At 45.7% G+C, this 18,809-nt stretch overlaps 8 protein-coding genes across 8 annotated transcripts; 5 read left to right on the top strand and 3 right to left on the bottom strand.

The window, feature by feature from the left end:
• Positions 1–445: 445 nt before the first annotated feature.
• On the top strand, positions 446–1,523 carry F4822DRAFT_439437 (uncharacterized protein; the record flags this gene model as incomplete). Its single annotated transcript, XM_051462640.1, has 1 exon — positions 446–1,523. The coding sequence occupies one exon, from the start codon at positions 446–448 to the stop codon at positions 1,259–1,261; it is 816 nt and encodes a 271-aa protein (XP_051319125.1). The 3' UTR covers positions 1,262–1,523.
• A 339-nt stretch (positions 1,524–1,862) lies between these two features.
• On the bottom strand, positions 1,863–2,689 carry F4822DRAFT_439439 (Fic-domain-containing protein; the record flags this gene model as incomplete). The annotated part of the gene is made up of 2 exons (XM_051462641.1): positions 1,863–2,454; positions 2,520–2,689. The coding sequence occupies 2 exons, from the start codon at positions 2,687–2,689 to the stop codon at positions 1,863–1,865; spliced, it is 762 nt and encodes a 253-aa protein (XP_051319126.1).
• Positions 2,690–3,192: 503 nt separating this feature from the next.
• Positions 3,193–4,685, bottom strand: F4822DRAFT_9395 (iron reductase domain protein). The gene is made up of 3 exons (XM_051464193.1): positions 3,979–4,685; positions 3,737–3,821; positions 3,193–3,684 (listed from the first exon to the last, which is right to left on the bottom strand). Exons 1-3 carry the CDS (start codon positions 4,214–4,216, stop codon positions 3,366–3,368), a joined length of 642 nt encoding a protein of 213 aa, XP_051319127.1. The 5' UTR covers positions 4,217–4,685; the 3' UTR covers positions 3,193–3,365.
• Positions 4,686–5,765: 1,080 nt separating this feature from the next.
• Positions 5,766–8,060, top strand: F4822DRAFT_9409 (uncharacterized protein). The gene has a single exon (XM_051464196.1). The coding sequence runs from the start codon at positions 5,917–5,919 to the stop codon at positions 7,531–7,533; it is 1,617 nt and encodes a 538-aa protein (XP_051319128.1). The 5' UTR covers positions 5,766–5,916; the 3' UTR covers positions 7,534–8,060.
• Positions 8,061–8,552: 492 nt separating this feature from the next.
• F4822DRAFT_9416 (putative flavin-containing polyamine oxidase) lies at positions 8,553–10,762 on the top strand. Its single transcript, XM_051464199.1, has 5 exons — positions 8,553–8,900; positions 9,080–9,153; positions 9,201–9,759; positions 9,890–10,301; positions 10,360–10,762. The coding sequence occupies exons 1-5, from the start codon at positions 8,678–8,680 to the stop codon at positions 10,694–10,696; spliced, it is 1,605 nt and encodes a 534-aa protein (XP_051319129.1). The 5' UTR covers positions 8,553–8,677; the 3' UTR covers positions 10,697–10,762.
• On the bottom strand, positions 10,568–12,065 carry F4822DRAFT_9447 (uncharacterized protein). The gene has a single exon (XM_051464206.1). It carries the CDS (start codon positions 11,804–11,806, stop codon positions 10,829–10,831), a length of 978 nt encoding a protein of 325 aa, XP_051319130.1. The 5' UTR covers positions 11,807–12,065; the 3' UTR covers positions 10,568–10,828.
• A 221-nt stretch (positions 12,066–12,286) lies between these two features.
• F4822DRAFT_384406 (uncharacterized protein) lies at positions 12,287–15,084 on the top strand. The gene is made up of 5 exons (XM_051456522.1): positions 12,287–12,746; positions 12,798–13,555; positions 13,608–14,451; positions 14,516–14,736; positions 14,785–15,084. Exons 2-5 carry the CDS (start codon positions 12,921–12,923, stop codon positions 14,960–14,962), a joined length of 1,878 nt encoding a protein of 625 aa, XP_051319131.1. The 5' UTR covers positions 12,287–12,746; positions 12,798–12,920; the 3' UTR covers positions 14,963–15,084.
• Positions 15,085–16,311: 1,227 nt separating this feature from the next.
• F4822DRAFT_384410 (beta-glucosidase) lies at positions 16,312–18,561 on the top strand. Its single transcript, XM_051456523.1, has 4 exons — positions 16,312–16,516; positions 16,578–17,342; positions 17,405–18,008; positions 18,063–18,561. The coding sequence occupies exons 1-4, from the start codon at positions 16,458–16,460 to the stop codon at positions 18,432–18,434; spliced, it is 1,800 nt and encodes a 599-aa protein (XP_051319132.1). The 5' UTR covers positions 16,312–16,457; the 3' UTR covers positions 18,435–18,561.
• The last annotated feature ends 248 nt before the right edge of the window (positions 18,562–18,809 follow it).

Below are 18,809 nucleotides of genomic sequence, written 5' to 3' on the forward strand. Positions count from 1 at the left end.
TGATCACGATGGAATGGCTAGAGAAATGGTAGCTAACGGAGAACATCATAAATGGAAATCTAACGATCTTGATACTCAAATCAAAGATTATCTCGACTACAACTATGATTCATTCCGAGACACGATAAAGAAGCCAAAAGGGCAATGAGTAATCTCCTTGACAAACTCACCAAATTTGCCTCGTCAAATACAGAAGTATATTACACCTCGAGGTCCATATTGTGGCAAGATAGGAAACTAACCGCCGTAGGTGTCTACATTAAAGTCCTTCGTAGACTCTTTCCGAATTACTTTCAGAAGGGAGAGGTACGGGAAATGGCTTGATATTCTGCGAGAATGCAATGCAACATTGAAATACCTACGGGAGTCAGCTAACGAAATGAAAGAATGCCGCCTATGGGCAAATCGTTTTGCATTACCATCTAAGTACAGCAACAGCCAAAAGATGTCCTCATTGATCCATAGGTCGTTGGAATATCAATCGTCCTATACTGGAGTTGGTATAAGCCATAGTGCGAGGCTCATACTGAGTTCCACAGACGAAGATGATCCAAACATAAACATGTTCTTCGAGCACCAATCCAGCTCACAAGGGTACGTTAGTGGGCTCTCTCTCATGGTGTATTTTCTAAAGGAGATTCACAGAAAACTACTGCTTCCTATCCATGCGAGGTACAAAAGTCTAGACCATGGTAACTTCCATCTATTAGCTCTCAGCCCCAACCACAAACCCAACGAGATCGTCCAGTCAACTATCGTAAATACCTGCAGTCCCTGTAGTTATGGAGACACGAACTTGATTGAAACCGGATTACAGTGTGGCCATTTGCTTTCAAGTTCGTTAATGGCTTCCATTGATGTGCCTCGGCGCCCGCTAGGCTATATCAATATTGAACATAACCGAATGCTCGTCTTTTATACGGGCTTAGAAGAACTCGAATACGACTTCGCTGCCCTAAAACAACAAGAGATCATGCCTTTTGTTGAAGCCTTGAAGTTACCCATTCAAAATGAGATTTCGATTCAAGATTGTATCAAGCTAGGGATTATTTTGGTGAAATCTATGTTGAAATACAACTCAACGCCATGGTGGCCACAGGACTGGACACTCGAACAAGTTTTTATATTTCGTGGGGAGGAATTCGATTTAAGCTCTACCCTGGATACGATACATCTCTTTACAGAACTCAGAGCGATCCGCGTCACTGAAGAAGGCGGCAAACCGTTCCTCACAAACCCAGGAGACGGTACAAATTTCTGAAACAGGAATATGACGATGCTATGCGCACATACGGCATAAGAAACCCGGTGCTCTGGGGTTTAGGGGTGGCCTTGCTACAAATTGGAGAATGGAATGCTGACGCATTTGGACACGACCCGAACAAAGTGCGCGGGAAAGCAGAGATATTTACCGGGTTTGGTGAGCGGTACAGGAAGGCGATCATAAAACTTATCTGTTGCGACTTCGGGTTGGGCGAAGCGAAACTTTCTAATGTACAACTTCAGGCCCTTATCTTTGATTCCGTGGTTAAAGACCTCGAATCGTTGCTCCACGACCTCATGTTGTAGGAACTCTAACCCCTACCCCCACAGAACGCTTGTTATGTACAGCTTTCCAAATACCAACCCCCCAAACTCTTGTTTATTTGCTTTTTAAGCGAGACAAGGAAGAAGGAATGAATAGCAAATCCATTACGCGAGGACCCGACAACAGGTTAACCTACAATATGAATATATGAGCCTCCATACAGGTACAAATGCTAACGCTCTCGTCTAGTTCGATTAGATCTTGAAATTCTCTAGACTGTTACATTGATATCAGAATGTTATTGGTCTATGTCTACTCTTTGGCGTAGTACTGGTTATTTCAATTTCCCCAATGTATACTTCGCAAGCTCGCGGTGGCCTATCTTTTCCTCCTCAGGTACTTCCATGTCTTCTTCGTGGAACCGCTTGTTAGCCCTCCTCGCGATACCCAAATATTCCTCTCGCTCGTCATCAGTACCCCCAAAGATACTAATGCGACCGGTATATTTCAAGAGAAGGATATTCAATAGTATTCGGCACATCCTTCCATTCCCGTCCCCAAACGGGTGGATACACACAAGCCTGTGGCAATACTTGTTTGCCATGTCAAATGGGTCTATGGCTCTCGATTCTTCGGCATCCATCATGTCGTTTCGGAGATCGTGTATGAGATCAGCCATGTACTGTGGCACCGCAGACGCGCGTATAAAAACGGACTTCTTCTTCATGTCCTGCCCATGTCGGGCCGCAATCTCCCAAGTCCGGTACTGCCCTGGATAACCTCCGTCCTCCCCCAAGACGTCCCCTGAGCAGAGTCTCTTGTGGATATTCTTGATGAGTTCTTCGGTAACTTGGTCTCCATCAAGGACAATCCGGCCAACCGCGTAGTTGAGAGCTTGGGCGTGATTGATTATTTCTTGGTGGCTTCTGATAACGTCGGATGGCGAATTTGGTCGTTCATTTCGATAAGGGCCGCCCTAGCCTCTTCATACTCGAGGCTCCTTGCCTCGACATTTGCGGGTATGTTCTCTCCCCTAAAGACGCGTCGGCATAGTTTCTCGGTAACGGTAAAATCCGAGCCGCAGAACTCAATGTAGTTCGATCCATGGATGAAATCAATCAAGTCATTTTGGAGTTTCTTGTAGGGGGTTCCTCTAGACATCCTTGGCGGTATTTGGTTACTTTTATTACGTTAGTAACTGCGGTATAGGTGGGAAAGGGGAGGTTAAGTAATAAATGGCATATGATGAAGAAGATTAACAGGAGTAGAAGATGCGGGAAGTATAGAACAGAGAGGAAGGTGATTGAGAATTGGTAATCATACTGAACGTGCAGGTTTAGGAGATAGATGGCAAGGCTATAATGTCAAGACGTGTTGTTATGTCTTTGGTTGGTTTTCTGTTTGGTTGGAATGGATGGAGGCAACAGGAGGCAGAAAGTCAAGATATTTATATGTTAGACCAATGTTACTAGAGAAAAGTTAATGATCAGAGTTTGTGACTCACGAAGCTCTGAGTTTACTAGCCATAACTTAGTACGGAATTAGTTAAAATAAAGTTATGAGATATTTTCTTATCCTATAAAAATATGTTTTCCCAGGCGGCCGGAGGAAGGAGCAGATTTACGAGATGGATGAAGGTTTCTGTTACACACGTAGTAAAGTTACCCCTATTTATTTAAGTACCTACGTACCTATCTACCCCTTTAATCGATATACGTATATCAACTCGCAATTTTTCTAGATGAATACTTCAAGAAGCCCATATCTTAACAACGTCTTATCTGTAACATAAGTGCGCTTCAATCGTACAATTTCTTGTCGCAACCTCGTAGGCAGTTTAACTCAGTTGCTTGACCCAGGCGTCGAACTGATCAGATTTAGCAGCTGACAAATCTATTGTGAAAAGGCCGTGTTCCGTATGTAATCCTATAGGTGAAGTGGGATCGGAAGGGTCAATTGGAGGTGTAGGTGCTGCTGCCCAAGCGAAGCTTGCCGCTGTTGCACCAGGGTCGAGGGCTTCCTTAGCGCCCCCATTATGAACCCATGTGCTACAGCCCTGGCAGACAGAAGTCAACGTCCAGTGAGTCTCGTTCACAGATGACCCTTTAAGGGTACTTTGCTTCACCACATCGTATACGTCGGGCTGAATGTGGGCACTAGTCATCCATAAATTAGCTACGCTCTTCGCATCAAAGATTCTCAACTTACGTCGCAAACCGAGCGGTTGGGACTGTTGTGTTTCCATTCTGCCATCCCACGACTATCGGGTTGTAAAGCATCCCACCAGCCAGGGCTTCAGTGCCGTAGAAAGAAAGTCAGCCACCTTATACTTCATATTTTTGGTGATGCATGTTTTCGAGGTAGAGGAAAGCGAAGGTTATCTTGTATATAGAACGAAGGAAATATTGGGGAAAGGAGGATTTAAGAGGGAAAAGGAGTCTTGTACATACCTAGACCCGTCCAACCGACTGTCTTTGGAGCCACCACTTGGAAGAGCATGTCGAAAGGTGCCTGCTCAACGGCCGGTATAGCGATACGCCATACGATTGGAGCTACTCCGACCGTGGCTTCCGAGTAGCATACACCTGTAGCTGCATCGCAATACCTGGAGGTTTTGGCGATTGGGACCGCAATGCTACGGCTGGCAAGGAGCACTGCGGCTGCGAAAATTCGAGCAATAAAACCCATTGTATGGTGTTCTTTTCATGGAAAGATGGCTGACTGGTGTAAGGTAAATCCAGCGGGCTCTTACCTTCTAGTAAGCATGGAAGCAGCTTATATAGGCGAGTCTACCTTCACCACGTCATAATAATGTCTATTCTAGCTCAGTCCTCCAAAAGTTACCTTCATTAGCCGTCGCCGAACATCAAAGCTCCCCTACCTATTACGACCATCGGCAGTTGTAGTTCTCGTCAGATAGCGGAGCATGAGTAGGAGCGAACCAAGTTTTTGGTAATGAAAAGAGGTAAATTACCAAAGCAATGATTGGTCCCCCACATATGCCTATGCAATGGTAAATGCACCCCGCCTATCTGGATCGGTATGATCCCATTTATTTAGACTGAAAGCGGCTGAAGTCAGGGACAAGGCGGAGCTTAGCGTACGTCAAGATTAATCTGGATTTGGTGACAACGGAACGTGGCACTGCCATGATAAGATGGTGGGTCACGATACCTCCCCATAAGCTCACCTTTAAGTTGATCCGTCGTCATTTAGGGTTAGTGGAACCAGTTGAAATCAACCGCGCGTCTATTTATGCCCGGCGGTTAAAGAGCCTTTGAGGATCATTACTCCTCACAGTACTTTAATTTTTATTTCGTATTTATTCACGCCAAGGAACATTCTTATATGGATATAGAGACGAAATATGAAGTATTTTATTAATAGGTGCGCTAGTTTTGGTCCAGGTTTACTATCTTCATTCCTGAGTGAATACTGATAATAAGTTCTCCCCGTCTCTACTACTAGGTCCCGGTATCGTCGACGGCTAATGGTGTTGTGTACCTCTTGGCAACATCTTGATCATGCGTGGTTGACGTCCGGTGTCATCCGAATGGCTTCAATTATACTTCAAATAAAGCCAAAGCTCTCTACTAGCGAAGATAAGAATGTTTTTTTAAAAATCATACGTCTAGCTCTTAATACCAACAGGGCCAAAATTTGAAGTATCACCGACGCGAGCATTGTTCAAAGTTTAATTGGATGGCTAAGATGAATACCATAACTTTATAGCAGATAGACTCGGTTCCTTGCAGGATGACCTTCATAGTTAAAGATACGACTATTTATACTTCATGACTGCATTAACTAGAACCTCAACTTCGAGTCTAAATAGGGGTGAGCTTTCGTCTAATTAAATAAACTTCAGTAGTCAAAAAGAAGATGAAATGCAGGTAATGAAAGTGTATTAAAGGAGGATATTCGGCTAAGGGTTGTCTTGTTTTCAGGGGTAAATGAATACAATATGTATGAGCATATCTAGTGCGACACATCGGCTAAATCTAACTTTGTCACTTTAATTCTAGTAAGTTAGGTAACTTAAAGTCTCCTATTCAAGTTACATGAAATACTATTCAATGAGGAAGTATTCATACTCATTGAATTCTCAAGTTCGCGTCGACTTGAGTGGTGAAATGAAGCGACACGTCGAAGGCTTTTGATTGGTTTGCTATTATCTAAGATGATCTGATAAGCAAGTATTTTGTACCGAGTGACGCGTAATACTAGGCTGCTAGTGATTCGAAGTGGCGGTCATCACGAAGCGAAGCAATCAACCCTACTTCCCTAGATTTACTTCTTCTGTAATTTTTATTTGTTCAGATAATGTCTTTAGAATATTCGCTCATACGGTTCCGGGTGAACTGTTTGATTGGTAATCTACAGTGAAGATGATTTCAGCAGTTCGACTCACATCGCTGGCGCTAGCGACGAACCTGTTCGCTTTTATTGACGCAAGATCGGTGGCCAGCTTCGGCCCAACCATCGATAGTGCCCGTAAGAATGGACCGCAAATCTTTAACGCCATTCATAATGCGATGCGCGAATTTGGATCCGCTTTACACCACAATGGCATGTCGTTATTCCCTGCTGTGATCCCGGAAGGAGTGCTTTTATATCATGGAACACATACTTCAGAAATACCCGACGATTTCGACTGGCTTGCTTTCGAAATCGAGCACGCGGAAGCATTTGCTCATGGTAGATGGAGGCGCCGTAATGATACTGGTGGGAAGCCACATCCAGGCCCGCCGAATATTTTCGTAGATGCCTTTTTGGAAGATGAGAATGCGCCGCCTAAAGATCCTCCATTCGAACTTATCGGAGCAGGTCACTTACATGTCTACCAAGCAGCTCGACCTCTGAATGTGCTCTACATCGATGGGATGGCTGCCGGCAAAACAGATATGGGAACTCTAGACACTCAAGACATCTTGCTGGTTGGCAACAAGAGCGAGATTGCATGGAACGACTGGGGAAGAGCCGATAACTTATGTGACTTAGCTCGGGAGTGGGATATTCAAGGGTTCATCCGTATGGAGCCAGGATTTGAAGTCATCTATTGCAATTTTACGGACGGCCTAAGGCTGATATCTACCTTCGAACGACCAGCTCCAGACGGCCCTGGTTCTGCGGACAACGCGTGGATTACTTCGTTCGAGTGGGCAAGAGCGGCATCCCAGCGCTACAAGGGCATCGGAGCATCGCGTGTTTTACTCGACTACTCTTCCGTTTTCTCCGCATTCTTCTACCCAACTAACCTAACCAATCCCGAACCGACGAGGCCCGAGCTACCTCGATTAGTAGGAGCTAGTGACGCGGAAATAGCTGTTATGAGGCAGCATGTCGCCGATTCATTGTACCGATCAATTGCGAACGAACAGATACCAACAGACTGGCAGGGGGTTACGGACATGATTGTCACGCGATATGCCAAGCGCCTGTCCTTTATGGCTGAAACGGACACATTCAGCATCATGAAAACCGAAGTGAATGGCCTGTTGAATATTTACATCGATTACGCCGAAACTGACGATGGATTCGCGGCCGCGCAACAACGTTGCACGAATTTCTACCTTCAACCCGTCCGTGCGCGGACACCACAAGACGAATTAATACAAGCAGCAATTGAGAACACGACAGCCACCATCTGCACAGCACTGTTTAAGGTTCGACAACTTATTGTTGAAGATGAGGATTCGGATGAGGCAGAAAGTGTCAGCGCAGCGAAACGAGTCATCCAGGAATTGGTTGACATATTACGATGGTCGGACTGGAAGGAGTGCGGCTCATGTCAGCCAGATGAACTATGTTTCATAGCAATGTGGCCCCTTGGGAATGCCGAAGACCACTATAATCCCAGCTGCCGGAACTATTCGGACCTACTCGGCCGTAACGATTACTGGAGAACTCCCGGGCGAACACCAGGTCAGCGACCACCACCGTCGTCCCTGTGCGTGGGGCGGCAGTCGTGTCAAGGTGGTGACTCACTGAGTGAAGAGCTATGATTACGAGATTGAAGTGTACACCCGTACGGCGACGAAGTTCTAGAGCGGGAGCCAGGCTTCGTTTTAAGTCAATTGCCGGTAGTCCGCATGAAAGAGGAAGTTGATGACTCTTCATCGAGCGCCACAACATCTCGTACCACAGTTCTCCACTCAGTATCGCAACTCATATCATCAAAGCAGGAAGTTTCCTCATATCTCTCATCGAACGTACCCCAGAACGAACATCCGTTATATTACATACCCTTCGTTCATGTCATTTATTGAATTGTTGTTATCTGTATCTTGTTATTCATGATATCCCATACAATCCCCTTCTATATTATTTTTAGTGGAGAAAACGGTTTTGCCTGCCCACCTACCTAGCTGGAGGTACTTCTGCAACACCTTTTAGTACTACGTTGATGGTGCTTAGCCGAAATATGTAACGCGATACAACTCAGGAAACTTAGAAAGATTCTTATTACCTTCAATATACTACATGATTACCAAGTTATTTTATCGTTCTAGTTTCTTCATTTTGTTAGCCGTCGCGTTATCGCATCCTTCAGGCTTGTGTGGATCCTTCAGCTACGATGTGCTGATAACGCTCAAGATCCCACCGTATTAGGTGACAGCGCACGGTAACGTACCTAGGTATCCTAGAAAAGGTTTAGAAACAGTACTTAGGTACTTTATTCACCACCTGAACACAACATGCATACTCGTCGAGGAATGCCAGTATTGGTACTTTATTTCTCTAAGAAGCCTCGCCTGGATTTTCGGCAATCGCTTAATTATTACTTCTTCGATACCGACGGCGAAGCCCTCTAGCCGAAAGTATGACCACTTACAGCTGAGTATATGCAACGGATCGATCATAACCAGGGCCTTATCAGAACGTAACAATTGACTCATCTAAACCGCTTAGTCCTTGCAATTCAAGGGTCACACAGCATGTCGATAATGTAGATCACTGCAGGCGGGATAGCGCAGCCCCGAAACTAGCCGTTCGATACGGTAATTTGGTGCCTGTCAGCAAGATACCCTCATATATCAAGGGTATGGATAAGAGGTACCTACCTTGAATTCATGAGTAGATTTCTCTTCTACCATTATAACCGCCCACCCGACCCGGCGGTGATAGTGAGAGTAGTTCGGGCTCAAAATGAGGTTTACGAGTCAATTGACGATAGCTTGGTGTATTTTCACTGCACCTCTGGGAACCATTGCTAGAGTACCGCCGCGAGATAACAGCACCCGATGCCATAAGACAAGCGTCGCGATACTTGGGGCTGGTGTTGCCGGCATCACGGCTGCTCAGGCTCTATCGAACGCCTCTGTCTCGGACTTTCTAATCATTGAGCGAAATGATTACATTGGCGGTCGAGGTATGCTAGCCCCTCCAAACAATCCACTATCTTGAAATTTTTCCCTTGAATGGTTGACACAATATTTTCGCAATAGAGCTTCCGTCAGATATAAATTTTGAGCTTTGCAATTGAAATTTGGATGATAATTCGTCGGAAAGTGAGAAGGGGACGGTGTGCTGACTCCGACGCTGAAACAGTGGCGCACACGAACTTCGGAAAGAAGCCCGACGGAACTTCTTACGTGGTAGAGCTAGGAGCGAATTGGATCCAGGTATGACCACTCCCAGCACTCAATCCATACTACTAATTCCCACATAGGGGCTAGGCGCACCTGGCGCACCGCAGAACCCAATATGGACATTGGTCGAGAAGTACGGAATAAATAATACGTACTCCGATTATGACTCTATAAAACTCTATGATGAGTCCGGAGAGGCTAATTATAGCACTCTTTTTGATGCATGGGATGATGCGAACCAGGACATCGCGGAGCACGCTGGATATACACTCGAAAACAACTTGCAGGATGTAAGCGCCCGCACAGCTCTTAATCTTGCTGGTTGGAAGCCGAAGAAGGATATGCATGCTCAAGCAATCGAGTGGTGGTCCTGGGATTGGGAAAGCGCCTTATCGCCGGATGAGAATAGCTTAGTATTTGGCGTCACGAATTATAACGCGACTTTTAACCAATTCGGCGAAGACAATAATTTCGCATGGGACCAAAGAGGCTTTAATAGGTATATTATCGGCGAGGCGGATGAATTCCTAGAGGAACATGATCCACGACTTTTTCTGGGGACTATTGTGAAGAAGATTTCTTATAGTCCTAGTGGAATTGTTGTCTACCTTGACGATGGTGGTTGTGTTGAAGCTCAACGTAAGTTCAACCCCGCCCAATGTCCAATTCACTTCCCGATGGTATTACGCCTAATTTTATTGGCCATTGACTCCATCCGCAGGATAACGGTGTGATTTTAACCCAATATCACTCACTAACGGAGACATAGATGCGATCTCAACGTTTTCGGTCGGTGTGTTGCAGAACGACGTAGTAGAATTCGACCCACCGCTACCTCGGTGGAAGCGTGAAGCCATAGAACAATTCGGTATGGCAACATATACCAAAATATTCTTCCAGTTCAATGAAACCTTCTGGGATCGAGACACTCAATACTTCCTATACGCTGATAATATCACCCGTGGCTACTACCCTGTCTGGCAATCGCTCTCGGCACCGGGCTTTCTTGAAGAGTCTAATATAATATTTGTGACGGTAATCGGCGACCAATCGTATAGAGTCGAGCGACAATCCAACGAGAAAACGAAAGCGGAGGCCATGGAAGTCTTGGGAAAGATGTTTCCAGATAAGCACATACCGGATCCAATTGCATTTATGTATCCGCGATGGAGCACGGAAGAGTAAGCATCAGACGTCTACCAAAACTTTCAGGGTACACAACTAATCATCATAGTAAAGATGGGCCTACGGCTCCTACAGCAGTTGGCCAGTCGGTATGACGTTAGAGAAACACCAGAATTTGCGCGCGAACGTCAATCGGTTGTGGTTTGCTGGTGAGGCTACCTCGGCGGAGTATTATGGCTTCATGCACGCCAGTTGGTTCACGGGACGCGATGTTGGAATACGCGTTGCCGGTCAACTTGGAAAAGGACCATGCGCCGGCAACGCGAGTACTAGTTGCGGATCTATGGTAGAGTACTCAGAGCTTCATGGGACGACACCTCCATGGCAGTACAATGTAGCCAATGGGTGGCCGGTGAGTAGTTTTGTGACAACTGGGATTGAGGATGAGTAAGTAGACCTGTTTCTCGGTACCATTCAGATAGACCGAGAACTTATTAATACCTACCAACTTTTGCCTCAATTTTAAAACCTCTGGCATTCAACCATGGCTGTCCAAAGCAAGATCGTGACTTGCATGATAACATCACCTCCCCTCATCCCAAAATCGATCTAATGCTTCCTGCCTCGCCTCCCACGCCCAATGATGACACGTTTGATGGACCACAGGACTCACATCTCCCCCACCTTCACCATCATCATCGCCCTCATCAGTCACACTCCGTATACCCATCTGCACATACTTCTTTAGTAGTGTTCTCCGCCACCTCCCCGTCTCACCAACGCACTTCCTCCACCTCCCAATCTGACGCTCATCATCTGCGCACCTCCTACCAAGCCAGAAACGACAGTACCACTGGAACCAACCGCGCACGTCAAACTCATGCGCTATCCACCCTGCAGCTTCCCACTCCTCAATGCTTTGTCCGCACGGAACACCATACTTATTAATCTCAGGATCGTAAGTTGTGCTAGTAAGATACCTCGACACATCCAAACCCTCAGTCCACGCCTCAGGAAGTTCCTTCCAATCGTCCTCTATCGTAATACGTAACCGCTTCGAATATAAAGGGCGCCAATAACTTCCTCCAAAAGAACCCTCTCGTATAATATCCTCCGGAGATTTATTAGGAGTAAACAACGGGTGCGATTCAAAATGATAATTCCCCTCAACATCACGTGTCGGCGGTGGTGCCACAGGAGTCCACGACGACCAACCCGCAATTAAAGAGTCATTGTCCTGCTTTAATTGTGGTTCCGGACTACGATGATCCAACGCTAACGGATCATCACTCCCGGAATCGGATCTCCGTCTTTGTCGCCTGGGTGTATTTCGTGTTCTCGGCTTATGGGATGGCGGTTTGGATGCACGTGCGATCCGCGTTGATGATCGTGTAGGCCGGTTTGTTTGGAACTTGCGACGTTTTGTGGAAGGTTGGTTTTCGGTTTCGAGTGTTGGTTGTGCTTGATTTTGGGTGTTGGCGTCATTGAGTAGACCTAGCTCTTTGACGAGTGCTTCATTGCGCTTAATATTCTGGAGTCGTCGGGTTTCGTAGTCAGTCATGATAAATGAAGATTGTTTAGTAGTTGTTAAGGAGAAAAGTGTATGAATAAGTCCCTATTTACTTAGTGTACTGCGGATAATGAAAAGAGGGCGCTTGAGGGTGCCATCTACGTCATCTCCTTTTTTGTTAGTTCTTCTTATTAAGGTCTTAGATACCTGGGTACTTAAGTACAAAATAGTATTGAACTGTATCTTATCTTGTGTTGATTATCCCTTTATACTATTGTTTCTTTAGAAACTCTAAATAAAATTGTTAAATTCTGCGTTGTCATAACCGAGTTGTCTGCTCCTTTTGTTCTCCTTATGATCTAAGTACCTGGGTACCTAGGTAGCTAGGTAGATATTTTGACGTGGGGTGCATTATCTTAACCAAGATCCCGGTCTGTTATACGCCCCCCACTGACTCTCGAGATCTCCTCTTTCCCTTTAGATAAGCCAACCCATAGTATTATGCTTTTTAATAGAATTATGTGAAACAAAGGAGAATAAAATAACTCATAGCTGTTTTCTTTCTGTATTAAGTACCGTTCAATTCCTTCAATTAAAGAACAGCATACGTTCTTTAAAGTTTTATGTCATAGGCTATTTAGTGGTCCTAGTGGGGGTCCCGTATATTTCTGTCCAATGACATCATTTCAATTGTCTAGCTGCCAAGATTTGTGTCCCCTGAACCCAGATTATTGGGAAGGTTTCGCTAGCATTAAGGTCAGAACCTTGATCCTTTCCCGAAACTGTTCAATCGCCGCGCATAATTAACAAAATGGAACCGAATGAAAACAATCTCACCAACTCGTCTACCAGATCGTCCTATTCTCCTAATATCCTTTCAATCCCACTGCTTGACTAGTGGAAATATAATAATGTTGCGTCGACGTTGAAGTCCCGCCGCTGTTTTAGTCGAAGTTCTATTACAAGTTCGACGAAATAATATCCTTCTATGGTAAAACAGCTCTATGACCATCCTGCTATGGAAAAATAATCAATCCTATAGGAGGAGCTTCGAGTCAACATTTGTCGCATACGTTTCTCCAAATTGTTTTCGATTCAAGAACCTCTTTATCATGATTAATTAGCATTGTCGCATTTATAATATCGCCATTCTTAGTCCTCAACCATGTCGCGACCCGTCTCGCGCGCGTCCTCGAACAGCACGGCGACCGAAAGATTCCCCGACGTGCCAGATACCGAAGTTACAGCGCCGCCGTCATTGCCCGAACTCGCTCATACCAACAGCGATGCATCTGCTATATCCCCAACCACAAACGATACCAGGGCTAGAGTACGATATGCAGTGAACGTCGACACTTCGTCGGTATCTCAACCAGCACAACTCTTCTCTCCCCTATCTCCTACCGCCGGGCTTCGACGACGTACAACTCGATCCAATACATTCATGACCCTCGAGGAATTCGAAGACTTCGAAGCGCAACCGGGATGGAAGCCAGGTGCTGAGCCTGGTTTCGACCCTTCGAAACCAGATGGCGGGCAAGAGACAATACCAGACCTACACGCCGTATGTCAGATTACGGTTGTTGATTTCTCGCAAGACAACCTACAAGTTCACGAATTAGACAACAATCAGCTCATTGATTTCATCAAAGAGCCGCAACCTGATTGGGTAAAATGTCGGTGGATTAATGTTAATGGTCTGTCGTGGGATGTTATAAGCGCTCTGGGGAGGTACAAAGATTTACATAGGCTGGCGATTGAGGATACCATGAACACAAGGAACCGTACCAAAGCCGATTGGTAAGGATATCGTCCACCCAGCTTACATACGGCGACTAACTCCGATTAATAGGTACGCTAATCACGCATTCATCATTCTGACATGTCAGAAATTGGTACGCCTCGTTGAAGATGACAGCAGCAGTGACGATGAGAGCGACGATGCTCGAAGTGTGAAGAGCAATAAAAGCCTTAGGTCGATGAAGACTGTATCGAAGAAAGCTCGACGATGGTTCGGCAGGAAGAAGGTTGAACATCCCACGACCACCGCCATGCTGGAAAAGGGCATCAAACCGCCTCTAACCCCCGGACACAGCTTTACGCACCAACCGACGGGCTATTCCGACGTCTTCAACCCCAATACACTGTGTACCTTACAGAGGTATCATGCTTCGCCAAACACTGCCAGAACGGAGTATATGGAGAAGAACTCAGCCCTGGCCGCAAGAGGGGTAGCAGTTATGGCGGAGCAAGTTGCTATGTTCATTACCTCAGATAACACAGTCATCGCCTTTTTCGAACAATCAGCCGACGATGTTGAGAAGCCTATTCTTGCCCGATTAGCCAGCCCGACTACTATTCTTCGACAGTCATGCGACGCCTCAATGGTTGCACAAGCCATAATTGATGCGATAATTGACATGGCCATTCCCGTCACAGCATGTTACACTGACGTTGTTGGCGACCTCGAACTTGATGTATTAACGCATCCTAGTGTTAAGCACACTAAGAATCTTTATATCATCATCTCAGAAGTCAACAAAATGTTCAGTCTCGTCAATCCGATCCAGACTCTCATTAACGCGCTCCGCGATCATAAGACGAAACTGAACCAGGAAGATGCGACGCGGGAGTTACAGAATCCTCTTGGAGGCGTTATTATTTCGCCTATGACGTACACATACTTGGGCGATGTGGTAAGTACCGAGCCTGCTGGATTTTCCCTCTAGGTACACGGGGAACTAACTTGAAGTGTTACAGTATGATCACTGTGTTCTTATCACAGAAAATCTTACCCAGATCAAGGAGACGGCCAACCATATGATCGACCTAATATTCAACACGATTGCCACATACCAGAATGAGAGCATGAAGCAGCTCACAGTTGTCACCATCCTCTTTTTACCTATGACATTCTTGACCGGTTACTTCGGTCAGAATTTCACTGACTTCCCGGCTACCCAACAATCTGTCAATTCCTTGTAAGCTAGATTTTTCTGATGTAACTGGTCATAGCTAACGTATCATAGTTGGTGGATAGCAATCCCGGTCGCAGCAGCAACAATCGTAATAATGATGCGTGAGACGCTGTTCGAATGGTTTAACAGAATCTCCCAACGCCGCCATATTCTCGGCGCCAGGAAGAAACGCGAGGAGAAAATCGCCCGTGCAAAGAAGAGGAGGTCGCATACTTGGAAGTCAGTCTAAGAGCTGACAATTGCATTACTGAGTTGGGTTGCATATACTAGAAATCGTCTACTTCGGCTGGACAACGTATATAGACCGATGATACCCTGTTAAATATGAATTCACATACCCAAGGATTAGGATATTGTTTAGGGCTTGTTCTTTGGTGTAGTGTGCGCATGGTCAAATCTACCCCCTAACATGCCTTGCTTGTAGCGGCTTATGCAGTATGTCTCAGGTACTTCAGACACTGATGAGATAGGTACCAAATGGTGGCGTTGGCGGGGCATACTGGTGGTGTCAGCACACCCTAATACCAGTAATTAGCTCCTAGCCACCAGTCGCAAGTACGCTATTAGCTTAGCTACCTCCTAGGTAAGGTCTTTAAAACTTGCTTCTCTGGCCCTTTTTTCACCGATGCCATTCCTAGGCTCAACATACCGAGGCACCGATTCGAATCCAAAACGAGGGACATTATTATATCTAGAGATCGGCTGAATGCTTCAACCTGAGAAATAGGCGGAATATAGAAGAGGGCAAAACCATGCTTTACAATCGAGACAAGATCATTGCGATTTCACTCGGCTAACGGGTCTTGACTGCCAAGTAGCACATCATTCCATCACATCCGCCCCGGAGGGTACGTGCTTCTCAAATTTCGACCCTACCCCGCGGTGCTTTTCCGGGCGGCCCTTAGAAGCACGGTATAGAAATATTTAGGTAAGTCCATGCCAATGGGTATCTAAATCCGGAAGAAATCATTCATCCAAGAAGCACATTAATACCTAGGAGTAAGACACGATCTCCAGCATTGCCATATATTTAGAGATATAATTAAGGCGTATTGCCACTATTACCGAGGAGAGAAGTCCCCGGAATATAGCAGGAAAACTAACCGTAAGCATGCTAGCTACCTATCATCAGTACTACTAGCTCGATGCTACCCCAGATTTACGGAATGCCGCCGAGAAATAAATATCCCCGCACGCGGAGTGCGACGGCCAGCGGGGAAACCCCACATCCAATACGCTTATATGCGACCCGTCTCGGAAGTTCAGATTTAACAACTACACAAACCCTACTTCATAACATAAAAACATGTAATTTTCAGTTCATATTCCTAATCTAGAGGAAGTATAGTCATAAATATTTAGACAGGTAACTAAAACAAGAATATCCCTAGTCCTGTAACCTTGAATAGGTCCGAAGAGAATGAATCCGACTCGGATCTCGTAACTACTCGTACATTTCGGGGAAATTCGATTGGGGTAATCACAATTTGAAGGATCAACCAACTCTTCTTAAATACGAATAACATGCCCACGAATACGACGGGCCGTTTAAATCAACTAGTTCTTGTGAATTACCAAGTTAGCTTCTACATAAACTCATATATTAACTCCTTTCCCGGAGCTATAGATTAAACAATGTCTGCCAGAAGTTAAGGCATCACATCCTCCCAAGCGTTCCTCGAGGTCCTCTGTAAAGCCGCTTAATAGTGGGAAAATAGCGAAGTATGGTTGTTAACGGCCCCAAACTCGTCTGTCTTACTTCCCTTATGACTTTAGGGGTTGCGTAAGTATCACCCTAGTCCGCAGTAAAATAAAATTTCCAACTCGTTAATTGGTTTATTTAGGGCACCTAATCCAGCTCCAACCGCTAATGCGAGCACTGGAATTTTCTCTTGGCCAGCCTACCCAGAACTTCAATATGCTACAGCACTCCCAAGACTAAATTCTACGGCGACGTATGCACGTCCCTATTCAGATCTCTCGTCGCTAGCTGGGTCCCAACAAACAACTACATGGGCAAACATAGCAACCCCGACAGACACCGGCGAAAAATTCGGCAATGCTGCATGGTCGTCATTATGGGCGACTTTTTCAGTAGATGCCCCACCTATCACCACAACGGTGTCTCCCACTCCAGTGCCAAGCTCGGAGCTCGTAAAACCCACACCTCTTCCATTCGTGGTAGGAAAGGGGGAAACGGATGATTACCAATTCCCTAGTGATTTCCAATGGGGATTTACCGGTTCCGCAGTGCAGGTGGAGGGTGCGGTTAAGAGTGAAGGCCGGGGGCCAACTGTTCTGGACCGTATGATCGGTCGCGGTCCGGCAGGAGTTCCCGGTGCTGGTCCTCCAGACGTTTCTGCCTTGAACTACTACCTATACAAACAAGACATCGCTCGACTTGCGGCAATAGGGGTTAAGTCCTATGGACTTAGTATCTCTTGGTCAAGAATCTTGCCTTTTGGCGTTGCTGGTTCTCCTGTAAATCAGGAGGCTATTGACCATTACGACGATCTAATCAATACGGTCCTAGAGTTCGGAATGACGCCGATTGTGACTCTAAATCACCTTGACACCCCGCTATACTTCATGACGAGTACGAGTTGGCAGTAAGTGTTCTCCAATGCACCACAACTTTTCAAGACCATGACTGATGCATTTTTGAAATTAGGGGATACGACCACCCGGAGTTTGTCGATGGGTTTGTCAACTATGCTAAAATCGTTCTGACACATTACGCCGACCGCGTTGGTACCTGGGTCACCTTCAACGAGCCAACTAACGATGCAGCGATATTCAAAAATTGGGCCTCGAGCTACAATGTACTAATGGCTCACGCGAAGACGGTGCACTTTTATCGCGATGAGATAAAAGGAACCGGCAAGTGGAGTTTCAAACTATCGGTCGCCTCGGGATTCCCGTTACCTCTTGATCCAGGGAATCCGGATGATGTAGCGTCAAGTCAGAGGTCGCTTGACTTCTCTATCGGTTACTTGACGAACCCGATCTACCTAGGAACACAGATCCCCTCTAGCGTGCTAGAGACGCTAGGTGACAAGGCACCCCGCTACACAGACGAGGAACTACAGTATGCCGGGGGTACAGTCGATTACCTAGGCGTTGATATTTATGCCGCTATATACGCTACAACATTAACCGATGGCACTGAAACTTGCCTGTCGAATAGCTCTCACCCAGCCTATCCTTCGTGCACCAACACCACTACGATCCGTGCCGGTTGGCAGATTGGTGCAGAAAGCAATGCAGCACCTTTTGTAAGCCACCACGATTTCTAGACTCTATCAAAGATTTATACTAACAACTATTAGACTTTCTACCAACATGCTCGCACCATGTTCAAATATCTCGACACCACCTATCCAACAGAAGAAGGCATCTTCCTCGCAGAATTCGGTTGGCCTGGATTTGAAGAAGCCGCCATGTCCACAGAACAAGCACGCGCCGATATGACATCCACTTTATTCTCTCAGCCGATTTACAATGAGATTCTTAAGAGTATACATGAAGATGAAGTCAAGTTCAAAGGAGCACTGGGTTGGGCATATCTTGACAATTGGGAATTCGGTTCGTATGCTGCGCGTTATGGCGTTCAGACTGTTAACAATGTGACGTTGGAACGATCTTATAAACGCTCTATTTTTGATATTGTTGATTTTGTCAGCTCCCATACGGGCAATTGAAGGCAGATATGAAGAAGTTTTTAACTGGGCGAAAGACTGGTTTGAGTTGAACCACTTTAATATCTTTCGAAACATAAACCCAATTAGTATTAATTTGAGGTATTAATCATATTTATTCCGTACTTCGTTTCATATGGGATTCATTAATTAAGAGAACGACGCACCAGCACCCGGGAGCCGTCACCGCGAAATCCTCTAACTATAAACTCTAATAATGTGATGAAGGGTCTACTATAACTACGATGACTTACGCTGTAATGATAGAAGATTGGCGCCGTAAATTGCTCAAACTTAGTCGCTAGAATCGCCGGACAGCACACGCTAAAAGCACTGACTTGCACCTACCTATTTAAAAGCGCTGACTCTAAACTCAAC

Source organism: Hypoxylon trugodes (genome assembly GCF_022578975.1).
Source record: "Hypoxylon trugodes strain CBS 135444 unplaced genomic scaffold F4822scaffold_1, whole genome shotgun sequence".
NCBI lineage: Eukaryota > Fungi > Ascomycota > Sordariomycetes > Xylariales > Hypoxylaceae > Hypoxylon > Hypoxylon trugodes.